Source organism: Eriocheir sinensis, chromosome 57 (assembly GCF_024679095.1).
Source record: "Eriocheir sinensis breed Jianghai 21 chromosome 57, ASM2467909v1, whole genome shotgun sequence".
Lineage (NCBI taxonomy): Eukaryota > Metazoa > Arthropoda > Malacostraca > Decapoda > Varunidae > Eriocheir > Eriocheir sinensis.
Window position 1 is genome coordinate 5,893,406 of NC_066565.1, and position 17,736 is coordinate 5,911,141.

General features: G+C 45.6%; 1 protein-coding gene across 10 annotated transcripts; it reads left to right on the forward strand.

The window, feature by feature from the left end:
- The first annotated feature begins 12,302 nt into the window (after positions 1-12,302).
- Positions 12,303-15,752, forward strand: LOC126984730 (uncharacterized). Of its 10 annotated transcripts, none has more exons than XM_050838752.1 (4): positions 12,303-14,892; positions 14,982-15,030; positions 15,117-15,165; positions 15,301-15,752. In XM_050838752.1, the coding sequence occupies exons 1-4, from the start codon at positions 14,655-14,657 to the stop codon at positions 15,697-15,699; spliced, it is 735 nt and encodes a 244-aa protein (XP_050694709.1). In that variant the 5' UTR covers positions 12,303-14,654; the 3' UTR covers positions 15,700-15,752. The 10 variants fall into 10 exon arrangements, with proteins under 10 accessions (XP_050694709.1, XP_050694707.1, XP_050694705.1 ...); XM_050838750.1 differs by having other exon boundaries at positions 15,117-15,392; positions 15,442-15,628; XM_050838748.1 differs by lacking the exon at positions 14,982-15,030 and having other exon boundaries at positions 15,117-15,392; positions 15,442-15,752.
- The last annotated feature ends 1,984 nt before the right edge of the window (positions 15,753-17,736 follow it).

Here is a 17,736-nt window from a genome sequence, read left to right on the forward strand (position 1 = left end):
CACAAAGGATCTGCTGAGAGAGGAGTGTTGAAGCCGGGGCCGCCTAAACTACCCCTGGATGTGTCCCTGTTTAATATTAACATGACTAATATTATCATAAAAACTTGGTAGAGGGCCATAGGCCTACAAAATATACCAATTGATGTTTTTACGTGTGACACTCTGCCCAGCAACAATCATCAGATAAGGGACATGTCATGTTTTGTGGAGGACAGGGCAACTTAACTTGGATTTTCATAGGACTAGACAAGTAAAGACGATATCAAGTCAATTTTGTGACTGCACAAAATTTGCCTATTATAAAACTAATATAAAAAACGTATTTTAATATGTATTTGAAAAAAGTATACCAAATACCTTTACAAAATTTATTTAAATACTGTAAAATTTTTGTATTTGAAAATAAAATTTTCAAATACAAAATGTATTTAAATGCTTTTAAAATACAATACTGCCCATCTCTGGTCATAACTCATATGAGGATAATGCCAACTCAGTTTGTCAGTTTTCTTAAATTATGAATAGCTACTTTAACTAACCACATTTCCTTAACCAATGCAGCTTACCTTCCTCAGAAGTAAACTCATGCTGAGCTTTGTGAATCTCAATGTCATGGACTAAAGAAAGGTGTTCCCTGTAAGCAGTAAGGGTAGCAAAAGTCACATTGCATTCTGTACATTGCACAATAGTTGGGCCATCTGAATGGGATACAGGGCCAGGGTTCACACCATGCTGTCGACGTTCATGAGCTCGTTTGTTACAGGAGGTGGAAAAAACTTTATCGCAGTTAGTGCACACTTTTGAAGCATCAGGAACTGTTATCTCTGCCACTTCATAGTTGTCTGTGGTGTTTACACCATGAACTTTCTTTTCATGTCTTTTCCTGCTCCAGTCTTTGGTGAAGTCTTTGTTGCAGAAATTACACTTCACGAATACATGAGCGTGAGGATTCATAACAGTACTACTTTGACTGTGATTATCCAGTCCTGCCATTGTTAAGTCAATGTTCTTCTTCTTCTTGGAGTTTTGGTGTGGCTGTGCAGGCTGTGACACCACAGCCTCTAGAGCCCAAAGATGGAGTAAGCGGGTACAGCTTCAGGTTACATGTGGACCTTTGTTGTAGATGGCTGGACTTTGTAAGAAGGTCCTGGTAAGGTTGACTGCTTTGGAAGCCAGGCTGGGAGCAGTAGAACCATCCAACAGGTCAGCTAATGTGGATCTGTTGGGGTGAAAACAGACACTGAGTGGAAGACCAATAGGATCTGCATGACTGGGAAGGGGGAGGGGGAACTGTTAGGAAAGAAGTCACAACAGGAAGATGGTCACTATCCATGAACAGGCTTGTTGTAACATTAGCGAGGAGGATAGGGCCATTCCCCAGGCAGAGGTCAAGGGTGGAGGGGTTCCCTAAAACTGGGTTAAACCTGGTAGGGAGGCCAGATGGAGTGAGGAGGGAGAAAGAATTGCTGTCTGCCAGGAAACCCGATAGCAACAGACCTCCAGTTCCTGGGAGTGAACCAGAACAGGTTGCAGAGGTTTCGCCACTTTCTGGTTCAGCTGTTTGCTAATCTCGGTCTGGTTACACCTCTGCATGCAGACACCTGTCTGCTCCTTACCTATGAATGCTCACCAATGAAAAGATATTTGGGATATATGTATCAAGTGGGGTGTTGGTTTACATACATCAGGAAAAGGACTGGTCCTCATGTTGAGTAGTCGCTATTTGAATGTGTTAAATTAAAAAAAGACATGTAAATGTGTTTTGTATAATTCTACCTAAGGACAACAGTATAGGGCTACCTATGAATAAAATTATTATTTTTCTTACTTGTTTTAATTATAGAACACGGCCTAAATGACTCTCGGTCTAATGGGATCACAGCCTAAACGACTCTCAGCTTAAAGAGATCACGGCCCAAATAACTCTCGGCCTAAAGGGACCACAGCCTAAATGACTCTCGGCCTAATGGGATCATGGCCTAAACGACTCTCAGCCTAAAGGGATCATGGCCTAAATGATTCTCGGCCTAAAGAGATCATGGCCTAAACGACTCTTGGCATAAAGGATCACAGACTAAATGACTCTCAGCCTAAAGGTATCATAGCCTAAATGACTCTCGGCCTAAACAACTCGGCCTAAAAGGATCATGGCCTAAACGACTCTCAGCCTAAAGGGATCACGGCCTAAATGACTTGAACCCAGTTATAATACGACAAAATATTTAAGCAAAACTACCCTTAAATTTTTAGAGGGTTGGTTAGCTAGAAAGAGATACAGGAAGTTAGGTGGATTTATTTATTATTTACTTATACCTATTTTTACTGTTACATTATTCTAGGTCATATCCATTGTCTCTACTTAGCTTTGGGGTGCTCCATGACATAATGGTAGCGTGTTTGCTTCACAACTGAGCAATCCCATGTCAATTCCTGGGTGGAGCAAAAATTTCTTAGGTGTTTTTTCAGTACCCTAAGCCTGTGCCCACCCAGCAGTGATGGGTACCATGTGTAAATCGGGGTTTCTGGCCCATATCATGGGACTAGGTATCTTGGTGCTCTACACCTATGTCCCACCGCGTGACAATGGACATGCCTAGAGACCCAGGGTCATCCTGACCCAGCAATACCAAAGTACTACTATATGGCCTAAGTTGCCTAGCACATCAAGTCACACAAGAAAGCGGAAGAGTTATGGTAAGATCAGTCTAAACATTCCATTATCGAAACATCTATAAAGAGCGAAACGCAGGTATCAAACCACACTGTATTAAACCAAATCCCTGTTAGGTAGCAAAACCTCTTGTGCAAATGCTACGGGTGGCTAAACCTCTGTAAAGGTAGGTATAGGTAATAGGACTGTATACTACACATTTAATTGCACTACCATAGGGAGGTCATATAGTGTGAGGGACTTGGGACTTCAAGTGAGTAGTGACCTACGCCCCAAGGAATAGTGTATTATAGCTAAAAATAAGGCCAAGATACTGGGTAAAAGGAATTAATAAAGGAAACACTGATAAAAAAAAAGGTAATAAGAATTAGTAGCCAGGACAGGACTAGTGGTACCTAATGGGTATAAGCTGGAAAAACTTAGATGCAGGACACACATAGGTAGATAGTGGTTCACAGAAAGTGGTGAACGACTGGAATTTGTTAAGTAAACATGTACAGTGCTGAGTCACTAGGTAGGTACCTTCCTTTAAAAGTCATGTAATTGTTTATAATAAGTCAGAGTCCCCATTCTATACCAACACCCCCCCAATCCCTCCAGCAAACTTGGGGAACTGTGGGTATTAGGGGTTTTGGGGGGGGGAGTCATTTATGAGTGATTACCTAACCTAACCGGGGGGCTGCGCCCCACTGGACCCCCCCCGACAGGTTGCTAACCTAACCTAACCTAACCTAACTTGGGGCTGCGCCCCTGGACCCCCGACAGGTTGCTAACCTAACCTAACCTAACCTAACGGGCTGCGCCTGGACCCCCAACAGGTTGCTAACCTAACCTAACCTAACCTAACCGGGGGCTGCGCCCCCCTGGACCCCCCCGACAGGTTGCTAACCTAACCTAAGCTAACCTAACGTCACAGTACATTTTTTTAGCGCTGTACGACAAACTGAAAATACCCAATAAGAAAATCGTGTATTGTTTACATTCATTTACGACAGAGCTCTCTCTCGACTTAGTAAAACGTGATAGACGCAGCACATTACCGGAGATATTACAGCCATACTAAACACGTCCCCCTAAAAATGTTTGCATCTACGACATGGCCTCAGTGTGCTGTAATGATTATATAAGTTTTATTGTTGTAAGTAACGCGGACTTGTTATATAGTATAACCAAAGTCGCTTGTATGAGAGTACAGATAGTGATGACAGGTGGGATTAATAATTATAGGCTAGAGCGAGGGACGGGGCGGAAGGCTATCCAGAGGTTTCACACCAGCTGGTGTTCGCACTCCAACCAGTTAAACTAAGGCTATCCTCAACCAGTTAAATCTGACATTCTCCTGCGTGTGGGGGGCTGCACCCACTACCCCCGCCTGATTCAAGATAAATTAATCTTCATGAAGTCGGGATTAGCATATTCAAATGAGATGATTAGGCACCGAAACTAATGCGCGATCGAACACCTATAGGTGGCGAAACCTCTGGCGAAGTACCTACAGCAGCAAAGTTTCATGCACAAGTGTCAGCCTTGCTATTTTATTCCTACCTAATTTGCTTCGGCGGTACATATACTAAAATTGCGGTGGTAATAAGTAAAGAAAACGCATATAGCAAGGCGGTCAGCCAGTCATGTTATAAGTTTTACTACATACATTCTTAACTGATTTTATATTCCACTAATTCTTTCATACCCTGTCTATCCCCACTTGAAACAAAATGATATCATTCTTACCAGGTGTGGGTGAAGATGAACAGCCACTGTTACAGGCTGTGGTGGAGGTATACCATGTCGGGATAGCGGCATCAGGTCATCCCTCTCTACCGTTGTGGCGGTGCCGCGGTGGTATTACTACTGTAGAACGTGTAGGCACTGCATCACACTATGTGGAGTAATGTAAATGTCTAAGGAGACAATGATATTAGCCGGGAAATGAATGAGTCTATGTTGAGCAGTCTCTGCTATGATATCCCGCCAGGTTTTGTTTACAAATGACGTCATCGAGAGCTAGAGAGAGATGGGAGGCGAAGTGAACCAATCACAGACGCGCTGCTGAACAGCCAATCAGATGCGTCGGGCGCCAGAATGAGGCGCCTGTCTCCAGGAGCTTCCCCCTCCTCTTGAAAGAGTTCAAGTCGTAGGCAGGAGGAAATACAGATGAAAGAAGATTGTTCCAGAGTTTACCAGCGTGAGGGATGAAAGAGTGAAGATGCTGGTTAACTCTTGCATAAGGGGTTTGGACAGTATAGGGATGAGCATGAGTAGAAAGTCGTGTGCAGCGGGGCCGCGGGAGGGGGGAGGCATGCAGTTAGCAAGTTCAGAAGAGCAGTCAGCATGAAAATATCGATAGAAGATAGAAAGAGAGGCAACATGGCGGCGGAGTTTGAGAGGTAGAAGACTATCAGTATGAGGAGGAGAGCTGATGAGACGAAGAGCCTTTGATTCCACTCTGTCAAGGAGAGCTGTGTGAGTGGACCCCCCCCCCCCCCACACACACATGAGATGCATACTCCATACGAGGGCGGACAAGGCCCCTGTAAATGGACAGCAACTGTGCGGGGGAGAAAAACTGGCGGAGACGGTACAGAACGCCCAGCCTCGAGGAGGCTGATTTAGTAAGAGATGAGATATGAAGTTCCCAGTTGAGATTTTGAGTTAATGATAGACCGAGGATGTTTAATGTTGAGGAAGGTGATAGCTGAGTGTTGTCAAAGAATAGGGAATAGTTGTTTGGAAGATTGTGTCGAGCGGATAGGTGGAAAAACTGTGTTTATGAGGCGTTGAAGGACACCAGGTTCCTCTTGCCCCAATCGGAAATAATAGTAAGGTCTGCGACTAAGCGTTCTGTTGCCTCCAGCCTTGAATCGTTAAGTTCCTGTAGGGTGGGTCTTCTATTAAAAGAAGTTGAGTAATGCAGAGTGGAATCATCGGCGTAGGAATGGATAAGACAGTTCGTTTTTTAAAGAAGATCATCAATGAACAACAGAAAGAGAGTGGGAGATAGGACAGAATCCTGTGGGACACCACTGTTAATAGGTTTAGGGGAAGAACAGTGACCGTCCACCACAGCAGAAATAGAACGGTCAGAAAGGAAACTGGAGATAAAGGTACAGAGAGAAGGATAGAAACCGTAGGAGGGTAGTTTGGAAAGCAAAGATTTGTGCCAGACCCTATCAAAAGCTTTTGATATGTCCAGCGCAATAGCAAAGGTTTCACCGAAACGGCTAAGAGAGGATGACTAAGAGTCAGTTAGGAAGGCAAGGAGATCACCAGTAGAACGCCCCTTGCGGAACCCATACTGGCGATCAGATAGAAGGTCAGAAGTGGAAAGGTGCTTTTGAATCTTCCGGTTAAGGATTGATTCAAAAGCTTTAGATAGACAAGAAAGTAAAGCTATAGGACGGTAGTTTGAGGGATTGGAACGGTCACCCTTCTTAGGTACAGGCTGTATGAAGGCATATTTCCAGCAGGAAGGAAAGGTAGATGTTGACAGGCAGAGGCGAAAGAGTTTGACCAGGCAGGGTGACAGCACGGAGGCACAGTTTTTAAGGACAATAGGAGGCACTCCATCAGGTCCATAAGCCTTCTGAGGATTGAGGCCAGAGAGGGCATAGAAAACATCATTTTGAAGAATCTTTATAACAGGCATAAAAGAGTCAGAGGGGGGTTGAGTAGGAGGAATATGCCCAGAATCGTCCAGAGTGGAGTTTTTAGAAAAAGTTTGAGAGAAGAGTTCAGCCTTAGAGATAGATGAGACGGCAGTGTTGCCGTCAGGACTGAGGAGTGGAGGGAAAGATGAAGAAGTGAAGTTGGAGGAGATGTTTTTGGCTAGATGCCAGAAGTCACGGGAAGAGTAGGAGAAAGCAAGGTTTTGGCATTTTCTATTAATGAAAGAGTTTTTGGTTAATCGGAGAATAGATGTGGCACGATTCCGGGCAGAAATGTAAAGTTCATAATTAGCATTAGTTTGAAGGCTCTGGTACCTTTTGTGAGCTGCCTCTCTGTCATTGACAGCACGAGAACAAGCGTGATTAAACCAAAGCTTTTTAGCGTGAGGAGTAGAGAAAGAACGTGGAATGTATGCCTCCATTCCAGAGACAATCACCTCTGTGATGCGCTGGGCACACACAGAGGGGTCTCTATCCTGGAAGCAATAATCATTCCACGGAAAATCGGAAAAGCACATCCTCAGATCGTCCCACCGAGCTGAAGCAAAATGCCAGAAGCATCGCCTCTTCGGTGGGTCCAGAGGGTGTACAGGAGCGATAGGACAGGATGCAGAAATAAGATTGTGATCAGAGGAGCCCAACGGAGAAAACAGTTTGACAGAATAAGCAGAAGAGTTTGAGGTAAGGAAGAGGTCTAGAATGTTGGGCCGGTCTCCAAGACGGTCGGGAATACGTGTAGGGTGCTGGACCAACTGCTCTAGGTCGTTGAGGAGAGCAAAGTTGTAGGCTTGTTCACCAGGCTGGTCAGTGAAAGAGGATGAAAGCCAAAGCACATCCGCGCACACCCACGGATGGGAACTTAATTATTTGTCAAAGTTGTTCAGCGCACAATGCTTTACTTTCTGCCTCTGAAAGAACAATTACTAGATAAACTACGTTCTTACCAAATCTCTCTCTCTCTCTCTCTCTCTCTCTCTCTCTCTCTCTCTCTCTCTCTCTCTCTCTCTCATAAGAACATAAGAACATAAGAACGCAGGAGTCTGCAAGAGGCCGGTAGGCCTGTACGAGGCAGCTCCTTTGACCCTAAGCTCCCGTGTATCTAATCCCACCTAATATCGCTGTCCATGAATTTATCTAGTCTATTTTTGAATGTGACAATTGTATTGGCACTCACCACATGACTGCTAAGCCTATTCCACTCATCCACCACCCTGTTAGTAAACCAATTTTTGCCTATGCCTATGCCTATTGCCTATGCCTATCTCTCTCTCTCTCTCTCTCTCTCACTGATCTGCCTCGAGAGTTACCATACATACTTCCTGAGAGAGAGAGAGAGAGAGAGAGAGAGAGAGAGAGAGGGGGGGGGGGGTAATGGTGGATTAAATGTTAAAGGGGAGGATGATGTAACTGGAAAGGAGGAGGAGGAGGAGGAGGAGGAGGAGGAGGAGGAGAAGGAGCAAGAGGAGGAGGAGGAGAATTAAGTGAAAAATGAAGGTAGGGAAGATTAGAATAGGTATCAACTGCGTAGTAGTAGTAGCGGTAGCAGTAGTAGTAGTAATAGTAGTAGTAGTAATCATAGCTGGGCGTTATCACGATAAGTTATCGCGATACTCTATCGCTGATAACAAAATCGGGTTATCGGCCATCCGCTACTTATTTAAATATATATCGGTATCTCCGTTACTTTTGTAACCAAACTTGCGATAATCGCTACTTTTTTCCGCCTCTCAGAAAAAAAACGTTGTCTCCTCCCTACTGCGCATGCGTGGCCTGGGCGCCCGGTGTTGTATGAAAAACTTCGTGGTATGAAATATCTTCGGTGAAGAGATTTCATACTTACATCATTAACATTAAAACACTAGGTTGTTTTTTTATGTTACTCAAAAATCAATATATCAAAGAGAAAAATCATTTAACTTTGCCCCCCAAAAGATTATTCACTGCCTCAAATTTGATATTCCATATTCGTTTGTGACCATGCCATGGTATTGAAGGTGTTTGTTATTTGGTGTCCCATCGTCAAAAGCTGGCGCTTTTGTTTACAAACACTGGTCTATCGTGAACTACGCATGTTCAGACCAGTAAGCATAGCCCTGTACAGTCTCACAAAGCTTTTTAATACATTAAGTGTTGCTGGAAGGCTGAATCAGACATACAGTACCACCATCCTCGCTGTTTCTAGAATGACACTCTGTATACATATAAATACAACTCGTACAAAGTGTCGTTCTAGAAACAACGGGGATGGTGGCAGTGGTACTGTATGTCTGATTCAGCCTTCCAGCAAATCTTAATAACGGTTAAAAAGCTTTGTGAGACTGTGCAGTTTACGCTTGCTGGTCTGAGCATGCGCAGTTCACGAGAGACCAGTGTTTGTAAACAAAAGCGCCAGCTTTTGACGGTGGGGACGCCAAATAACACAAAACCGGTTCAGGCGTTTATAGTATTAACGTCCATATGTACGTGTCAACGTGTGGTTTTCAGGTTTTATAAGTTTTCTAAAATACAGATAATGAAAAGTTGAATGCATCTATGTTTTTTTATTTGAAATATTAATATAGTATCGTTTTCACCTATCGGACTTATCGCTAGCTAGTATCGGAATTGTGGATTTATATCGGGTATCGGTTATCGGTTATCGCCTATATTTGTGTCTCCAATTAACGAATATCGGTTATCACGGATAAGGTTTTCCATTATCAGTTATCGGTTATCGGGAATAAGGTTTTCTGGGGGGGGAGGGGAGGGGAGGTTAGGTTAGGTTAAGTTAGGGGAGGTTAGGTTAGGTTAAGTTAGGGGAGGTAAGGTTAGGCAAGGTTAGGTTAGGCAAGGTTAGGTTAAGGGAGATTAAGTTAGGTTAGGGGAGGTTATGTAGTTTTATCTTTTAGGGTTCAAGGGCAATAAAACAAAAAAGGCATAAAAAACACTGGGTCCTGCCCCTGACCAGAGAGAAGGAAAAATGACAACGGGGCATAATTACCAGTGAGGGGGCGAGTCTCTCAAACTTGTCGCCCACCATCCAGTGATTGTACCTGGCGAACAGCATCATGAGGACCGATGTAATGTGTATATTATAATGTACATGTGTATGTATGACTGTACGTGTGGCGACACCCGGTCGGTGTCGCACAACAGGATGTTTAACAACACGTGCTTTTGGCCGTGGGAAGCTGTGATGAACTGACACTAGGATCAGCAAATGATGACTTTCATCAACAGTCATCAACCGGAACCCACACCCTTCCGGACGATCTAACAAGCAAATAAAACGAGCGAACAAAGCGAAGACGGGGGAGAAGACGAGAGAAGACAGCGGGCAGCGGGCGGGTGAGTGGTGCTCGCCGGCCCTAGGCACCTTGGTGTGGCTGTCTCTGATTTCGTGCGTCTCGCTCAAGTAAACTGTAAACCTTATGTAGTACAACTGTTAATATAGTTAAAATACATTTGGTATTTGTATTAACCTGAGAGAGAACTAAAGTGAACTAAAGTGAACTTATAACGGCTACCGCTCAGCCACACATCACTTAACTAAAAGGCTATTGTGTTGTCTCAACCACTTCAATCAACTGGAGAACGCAGGCAACGGTACACCGGACCTGACGTGAGATAACAGTTCGCGCCTTAAACTTAATATTAAAAGTAACACTTAACATTCGCCACCTTAAAAAAACAACGCTTAAAAATCACTAACACCAGGACCAGGTTGGCAAACTGCTTCACACGCTCTGAAAGACACAAAAACTGCTCAGCAAGGACTGTAGGCAGGCATCCTCAACACTTCCCCTCACATCAACTCTTTCCAAAGGCCAAGAAAAGGTATCAATTGCATTCTAATGACGTGAGGTAATCCAGCTTTCCAGACAGAGCAGCAGATCGAAAACAGAGAAATAACGAAGAGAAAGGATTAACTTAAGAAGGCTATAAGAAAATCCAGCTTTCCAGACAGAGTAAATTGATCTATGGAATATGCTACAAGACGTGTATGCCAAAAACACTCCGCTTTAAAGAAAAAATCTAAAAAGTTTCAAAAGATGGAACACTGACTATGAGTTAATGATGCAGAGATAAAAATAGGTAAGACTTAAAACTGCAAGATATCATTAGCAAGGGACAGGAATACAACTTAACTATAGAGAATTACTAATGAGGGAGGGACAGGGAAAACAAAGTGACCATTAACCAGTGAAAAGAAAGGCAACAGGTGACAAATACAAGTTAACGAGCACACAGGTAACTCACTGGAAGGCATAATTATTAAGCAGCGAAAAGGTAACTAAATAGAGGAAATTATTAACGAGGGAACAGAAAAGGAAAACAAACAACAAAGAGACAACCAGGTAAAATACAGGTGACAAAATACAAGTTAAAGAGCACACAGGTAACTCACTAGAGGGCATAATTAACAAGCAGGATGGTTCACAGAGGAGGGGACTCGGACACAGGGACTTGGCCTCGGCTTACTATTATATATTACATGGAGGGTAGTAGTGTGTCCTTGAGCCATTATTAGTGACTAGCAACAAGGCATATGCGTCCCCAATGACCCAAAGTGACGTCAAGGGAACAAAAAACACCTGCCATATTAACGTGATATTATTATCATCAGTAGTAGTATTTACGTAGATTTACATAGATCTTCAGACTGCGCAGACCCTGTGGAAGGAGGATAGAGATCGGAAGTAGGCGAGGGAGTTGAAGAAGGAAAGGAAGGAAGGAAGGAAGGAAAGAAATAAATGCTGAATGAATGAAGAACAAAGATGAAATAAAGTAGTAGAGTATAATGAGATGAGAAGTGGAAGAATGAGTTGAGTAGTGGAAGAATGAGATGAGTAGTGGAAAAATGAGATGATTAGTGGAAGAATGAGATGATTAGTGGAAGAATGAGATGATTAGTGGAAGAATGAGATGATTAGTGGAAGAATGAGATGATCAGTGGAAGAATGAGATGAGTAGTGGAAGAATGAAATGATTAGTGGAAGAATGAGATGATTAGTGGAAGAATGAAATGATTAGCGGAAGAATGAGATGAGAAGTGGAAGAATGAGATGAGAAGTGGAGGAATGAGATGAGTAGTGGAAGAATGAGATGCGTAGTGGAAGAATGAGTAGTGGAAGAATGAGATGAGTAGTGGAAGAATGAAATGAGAAGTGGAAGAATGAGATGAGTAGTGGAAGAATGAGATGAGTAGTGGAAAAATGAGATGAGTAGTGGAAGAATGAAATGAGAAGTGGAAGAATGAGATGAGTAGTGGAAGAATGAGATGAGTAGTGGAAGAATGAAATGAGAAGTGGAAGAATGAGATGAGTAGTGGAAGAATGAGATGAGTAGTGGAAGAATGAGATGAAAAGTGGAAGAATGAGAAGAGTAGTGGAAGAATGAGATGAGTAGTGGAAGAATGAGATGAGTAGTGGAAGAATGAGTTGAGTAGTGGAAGAATGAGATGAGTAGTAGAAGAATGAGATGGGTAGTGGAAGAATGAGATGAGTAGTGGAAGAATGAGATGAGTAGTGGAAGAATGAGATGAGAAGTGGAAGAATGAGAAGAGTAGTGGAAGAATGAGATGAGTAGTGGAAGAATGAGAAGAGTAGTGGAAGAATGAGATGAGAAGTGGAAGAATGAGAAGAGTAGTGGAAAAATGAGATGAGTGGAAGAATGAGAAGAGTAGTGGAAGAATGAGATGAGTAGTGGAAGAATGAGATGAGTAGTGGAAGAATGAGATGAATAGTAGAAGAATGAGATGGGTAGTGGAAGAATGAGATGAGTGGTGGAAGAATGAGATGAGTAGTGGAAGAATGAGATGAGTAGTGGAAGAATGAGATGAGTAGTGGAAGAATGAGATGAGTAGTGGAAGAATGAGATGAGTAGTAGAAGAATGAGATGGGTAGTGGAAGAATGAGATGAGTAGTAGAAGAATGAGATGGGTAGTGGAAGAATGAGATGAGAAGTGGAAGAATGAGATGAGTAGTGGAAGAATGAGATTAGTGGAAGAATGAGAAGAGTAGTGGAAGAATGAGATGAGTAGTGGGAGAATGAGATGAGTAGTGAAAGAATGAGATGAGTAGTGGAAGAATGAGATGAGAAGTGGAGTAGAGATGAGGAGGAGACTAATGAAACCTTTACCCAGACATGACATGACAGCGACATAATCCAAACCTTTGGATTACATTGAGTAGACGTGAGAACATGGTCATAATTATCACTTGCATCAGTGGTACTCTTGGGTGAAGCACACCACTGTAAGGCATTGATTCTTTTGCTGCAGCAATGGTTTATAAGTACATGTTCCAGCTATTTTAGTGTTAGGTGACATTCTCTTGCTCCTCACCTCACAGAGGAGTAAGTAATTCACTGTAGCTGTGAGACTCAACCAGGCTCCAGGCCCAGGTGCAGCTGCCACAGCTGTGGAAAGTCAGCCATCAGTATTTCCCTTCCTCTTCTTGCTGTGGCTCCTCTCCTTTTATCACTTCACAGGCAAGCCTTCTTTCTTCCTTGTCTTACAAGATCACTTTTACCTCTCCTTCACTTCCCTTTCCCTATCAGGCTCAGCTGCTGCTATCACCCTGGTCACTATAACTACTGTAGGCAGACACACTTCAGAAGTGGATCTTCATGTGCCTGGCAATGTCTGCCTTTGTCTTAAAGAGCTTTCCACAAACATCACACTCGAACTCTCTAAGGCCATAGTGCCTGAAGACGTGTCGATTGAGTGCCTGCTTCACACTGAACCTCTTCCCACACTTTTCACACTCATGACTTTTTACACCAGTGTGTGTAAAGGTGTGTGTATCAAGGTGACTCTTCCGGATGAACTTTTTCTCACATTCTTTACATTCATAGTTCTTCACACCATTGTGTGTTAGGGTGTGTTCATCAAGGTGACTCTTCCGGACGAACTTTTTCCCACATTCCTTACATTCATAGTTCTTCACACCAGTGTGTGTAAGAGTGTGTTCATCAAGGTGACTCTTCCGGATGAACTTTTTCTCACATTCTTTGCATTCATAGTTCTTCGCACCAGTGTGTGTAAGGGTGTGTCTATCAAGGTGACTCTTCTGGATGAACTTTTTCCCACATTCCTTACATTCATAGTTCTTCACACCAGTGTGTGTAAGGGTGTGTCTATCAAGGTGACTCTTCCGGCTGAGTTGTTTCCCACATTCCTTACATTCATAGTTCTTCACACCAGTGTGTGTAAGGGTGTGTGTATCAAGGGTACACTTCTGGATGAATTTTTTCCCACATTCCTTACATTCATAGTTCTTTACACCAGTGTGTGTATGGGTGTGATATCTGAGGCCTCCCCTTGAGGGGAATTCTTTTCCACACTCCAGACACACAAACTTCCTCTCTCCTTTGTTGCTGGAGTTGCCAGCAGCAAGTTGCTTCATCTGCTGACCACTGACCCTCCTGCCCCCTGCAGCAGTCTGCTCCTGCTTGTCCGGGGTACTCATGCCTCTTCTTGTTCTGGGGTGTTCTAGGGGGCTGTTAGGCAGTGGACTTTCTTCTTGTTCTGGGGTGTTCTAGGGGGATGTTAGGCAGTGGACTTTCTTCTTGTTCTGGGGTGTTCTACTGGGCTGTTAGGCAGTGGACTTTCTTCTTGTTCTGGGGTGTTCTAGAGGGCTGTTAGGCAGTGGACTTTCTTCTTGTTCTGGGGTGTTCTAGAGGGCTGTTAGGCAGTGGACTTTCTTCTTCTTCTGGGGTGTTCTAGGGGGCTGTTAGGCAGTGTTGTTGTTATGGGCCGCGGCCACTAGTCGCTCACATGAGCCCTGGTGTCGTCCTGTGAGGGCCTCACAGGCTGCCACGTCTTCCTGAGGAAGGCGCAGGTGGGGCGGGTGGCTGCTGTTTCCTGCTGTGAGGGGTGGACGCCTGCCGCCGCCAGGTCCAAGGTGGCCGCCACGTCCAGGGAGGGAGGGAGTTGGTGTCGTGGCTGGGAGTGGAGGCGGGGCAGTGCAGCAGCAGCAGCAGCAGCAGGAGGTGCCCATTGGTCTCCTTGACGGTCCTGCAGCAGCAGCAGCAGCAGCAGCAGGAGGTGCTCAATGGTCTCCTCAACAGTCCTGCAGCAGCAGCAGCAGCAGGGGGTGCTCAATGGTCTCCTTGACGGTCCTGCAGCAGCAGCAGCAGGGGGTGCTCAATGGTCTCCTTGACAGTCCTGCAGCAGCAGCAGCAGGAGGTGTTCAATGGTCTCCTTGACGGTCCTGCAGCAGCAGCAGCAGCAGGGGGTGCTCAATGGTCTCCTTGACGGTCCTGCAGCAGCAGCAGCAGGAGGTGCTCAATGGTCTCCTTGACGGTCCTGCAGCAGCAGCAGCAGGAGGTGTTCAATGGTCTCCTTGACGGTCCTGCAGCAGCAGCAGCAGCAGGGGGTGTTCAATGGTCTCCTTGACGGTCCTGCAGCAGCAGCAGCAGCAGGGGGTGCTCAATGGTCTCCTCAACGGTCCTGCAGCAGCAGCAGCAGGAGGAGGTGCTCAATGGTCTCCTCAACGGTCCTGCAGCAGCAGCAGCAGCAGGAGGTGCTCAATGGTCTCCTCAACGGTCCTGCAGCAGCAGCAGCAGCAGGAGGTGCTCAATGGTATCCTCAACGGTCCTGCAGCAGCAGCAGCAGCAGGAGGTGCTCAATGGTCTCCTCAACGGTCCTGCAGCAGCAGGAGGTGCTCAATGGTCTCCTCAACGGTCCTGCAGCAGCAGCAGCAGCAGGAGGTGCTCAATGGTCTCCTCAACGGTCCTGCAGCAGCAGCAGGAGGTGCTCAATGGTCTCCTCAACGGTCCTGCAGCAGCAGCAGGAGGTGCTCAATGGTCTCCTCAACGGTCCTGCAGCAGCAGCAGCAGCAGGAGGTGCTCAATGGCCTCCTCAACGGTCCTGCAGCAGCAGCAGCAGCAGGAGGTGCTCAATGGTCTCCTCAACGGTCCTGCAGCAGCAGCAGGAGGTGCTCAATGGTCTCCTCAACGGTCCTGCAGCAGCAGCAGGAGGTGCTCAATGGTCTCCTCAACGGTCCTGCAGCAGCAGCAGCAGCAGGAGGTGCTCAATGGTCTCCTCAACGGTCCTGCAGCAGCAGCAGGAGGTGCTCAATGGTCTCCTCAACGGTCCTGCAGCAGCAGCAGCAGCAGGAGGTGCTCAATGGCCTCCTCAACGGTCCTGCAGCAGCAGCAGCAGGAGGTGCTCAATGGTCTCCTCAATGGTCCTGCAGCAGCAGCAGCAACAGGAGGTGCTCAATGGTCTCTTCAACGGTCCTGCAGCAGCAGCAGGAGGTGCTCAATGGTCTCCTCGATGGTCCTGCAGCAGCAGCAGGGGCAGTGAGGATCGGGGTGGGGAGTCTCCTTGGTCGGGGACCTGCCAGGCCTGTTCTCTTGCTCTTGCTGTACAGGTGACCCGTTGGAGAGTCAGGCCTTCGTATCGGCAGAACCTGTAAAAATAAAAACAAAACAAGCAGTATCCATTACAAATCTTTCAATTCCCTATTTCTTGCACACCACATCTTTTACAGAAAACTCTTCATTGCTTCTATAATTCTATCATTTGCTTCAGCACTCAATCCAAGCAGCAGCATCCATTCCCTCTGCTCCTGCAATCCTCCCATTCACATCCCAGCCCATCTCACTCAGTGCCACCCTCATCATCTCCGTCCTTTCTCCGGTACCTCCACACACCAGTATCACATGCACGACAGTTTCATCCACACCCCTGTCACACATCTGACACACTTTGCTGCGACTCAGACCACCTGTAATTTCTTGCATTCACATTCATACACTGCTCGAGCTTGGAGAGAAGATCACCACCCAGGCTTCCATCATACCCGCTGAAACACTGCGAGGCTTCCTTTTCTACCCCTGTACCACTCCTAAGTCCTCTTTCGCTCCAGCGCATGCTTCCACCTCCTCAGACCGTCACCTTTCACTGCACTGTCTGTCTCTCTCTTCCACTTTCTCACATTCCATTCTAGGCCCTCACTATTCCTGTCAGTCACCCTCCATTCAAAGGAACGCCTCCCTTCCTCTTTGCTCATCCACCTGACTCGCATACCACTGTCACCAACCATTCTCATGCAGTTCTTAATCCATTTGCTCTCATGCACTGTTCTCTCCGTCGGGCTCCTCCGATCATAACCTTATTTCTGTATCCTGTCCTAAAGCTGCTGTACACCCTCTGGACCCACTGGAGAGGTGATGCTTCTGGCATTTTTCAGCTCGGTGGGATGACCTGAGGATGTACTTTTCCATTCCAGTGGAATGATTACTGCTTCCAGGAGAGAGACCCCTCTGTGTGTGCTCAGCGCATCACAGAGGTTATTGTCTCTGGCATGGAGGCATACATTCCACGTACTTTCTCTACTCCTCATGCTAAAAAGCCTTGGTTTAATCATGCTTGTTCTCGTGCTATTAAAGATAGAGAGGCAGCTCACAAAAGGTTCCAGAGCCTTCGAACTCCCGCTAACTATGACCTTTACATTTCAGCCCGGAATCGTGCCAAATCTATTCACCAACTTACCAAAACTTCTTTCATTAATAGAAAATGTCAACACCTTGCTTCTTCTAATTCTTCCCGTGACTTCTGGCATCTAACCAAAAATATCTCCTCCAATTTCACTTCTTCCTCTTTCCCTCCTCTCCTTAACCCTGACGGCAGCACTGCCGTCTCATCTGTCTCTAAAGCTGAACTCTTTGCTCAAACTTTCTGTAAGAACCCCACCCTGGACGATTCTGGGCATATTCCTCCTACTCATCCCCCCTCTGACTCCTTTATGCCTGTTATTAAGATTCTTCCAAATGATGTTTTCTATGCCCTCTCTGGCCTCAACTCTCAGAAGGCTTATGGACCTGATGGAGTGCCTCCTATTGTCCTTAAAAACTGTGCTTCTGTGCTGACATCCTGCCTGGTCAAACTCTTTCGTCTCTGCCTATCAACATCTACCTTTCCTTCCTGCTGGAAATATGCCTTGTACAGCCTAAGAAGGGTGCCGTAGAAGGTGATTCCAATCCCTCAAACTACCGCCGTATAGCTTTACTTTCTGTCTATCTAAAGCTTTTGAATCAATCCTTAACCAGAAGATTCAAAAGCACCTTTCCACTTCTAACCTTCTATTTGATCGCCAGTATCGATTCCGCAAGGGGCATTCTACTGGCGATCTTCTTGCTCTCTTAACTGACTTTTGGTCATCCTCTCTTAGCCATTTCGGTGAAACTTTCTCTGTTGCGCTAGACATATCGAAAGCCTTCGATAGAGTCTGGCACCAGTCTTTGCTTTCTAAACTGCCCTCTTTCGGATTCTATCCCTCTCTCTGTTCCTTTATCTCCAGTTTCCTTTCCGGCCGTTCTATCTCTGTGGTGGTAGACGGTCACTGCTCTTCCCCTAAACCTATCAACAGTGGCGTTCCACAGGGCTCTGTCCTATCACCCACTCTCTTC

What these genes read in the sequence shown, in the direction of transcription:
- LOC126984730 (XM_050838745.1), top strand. Translation starts at nt 14,655, where the DNA reads ATGGTCTCCTTGACGGTCCTGCAGCAGCAGCAGCAGCAGGGGGTGTTC. An exon ending in AGCAGCAGCAGCAGCAGGAG is followed by an intron (nt 14,893 to 14,981) that starts GTGCTCAATGGT and finishes CAGCAGCAGGAG; the next exon opens with GTGCTCAATGGTCTCCTCAA.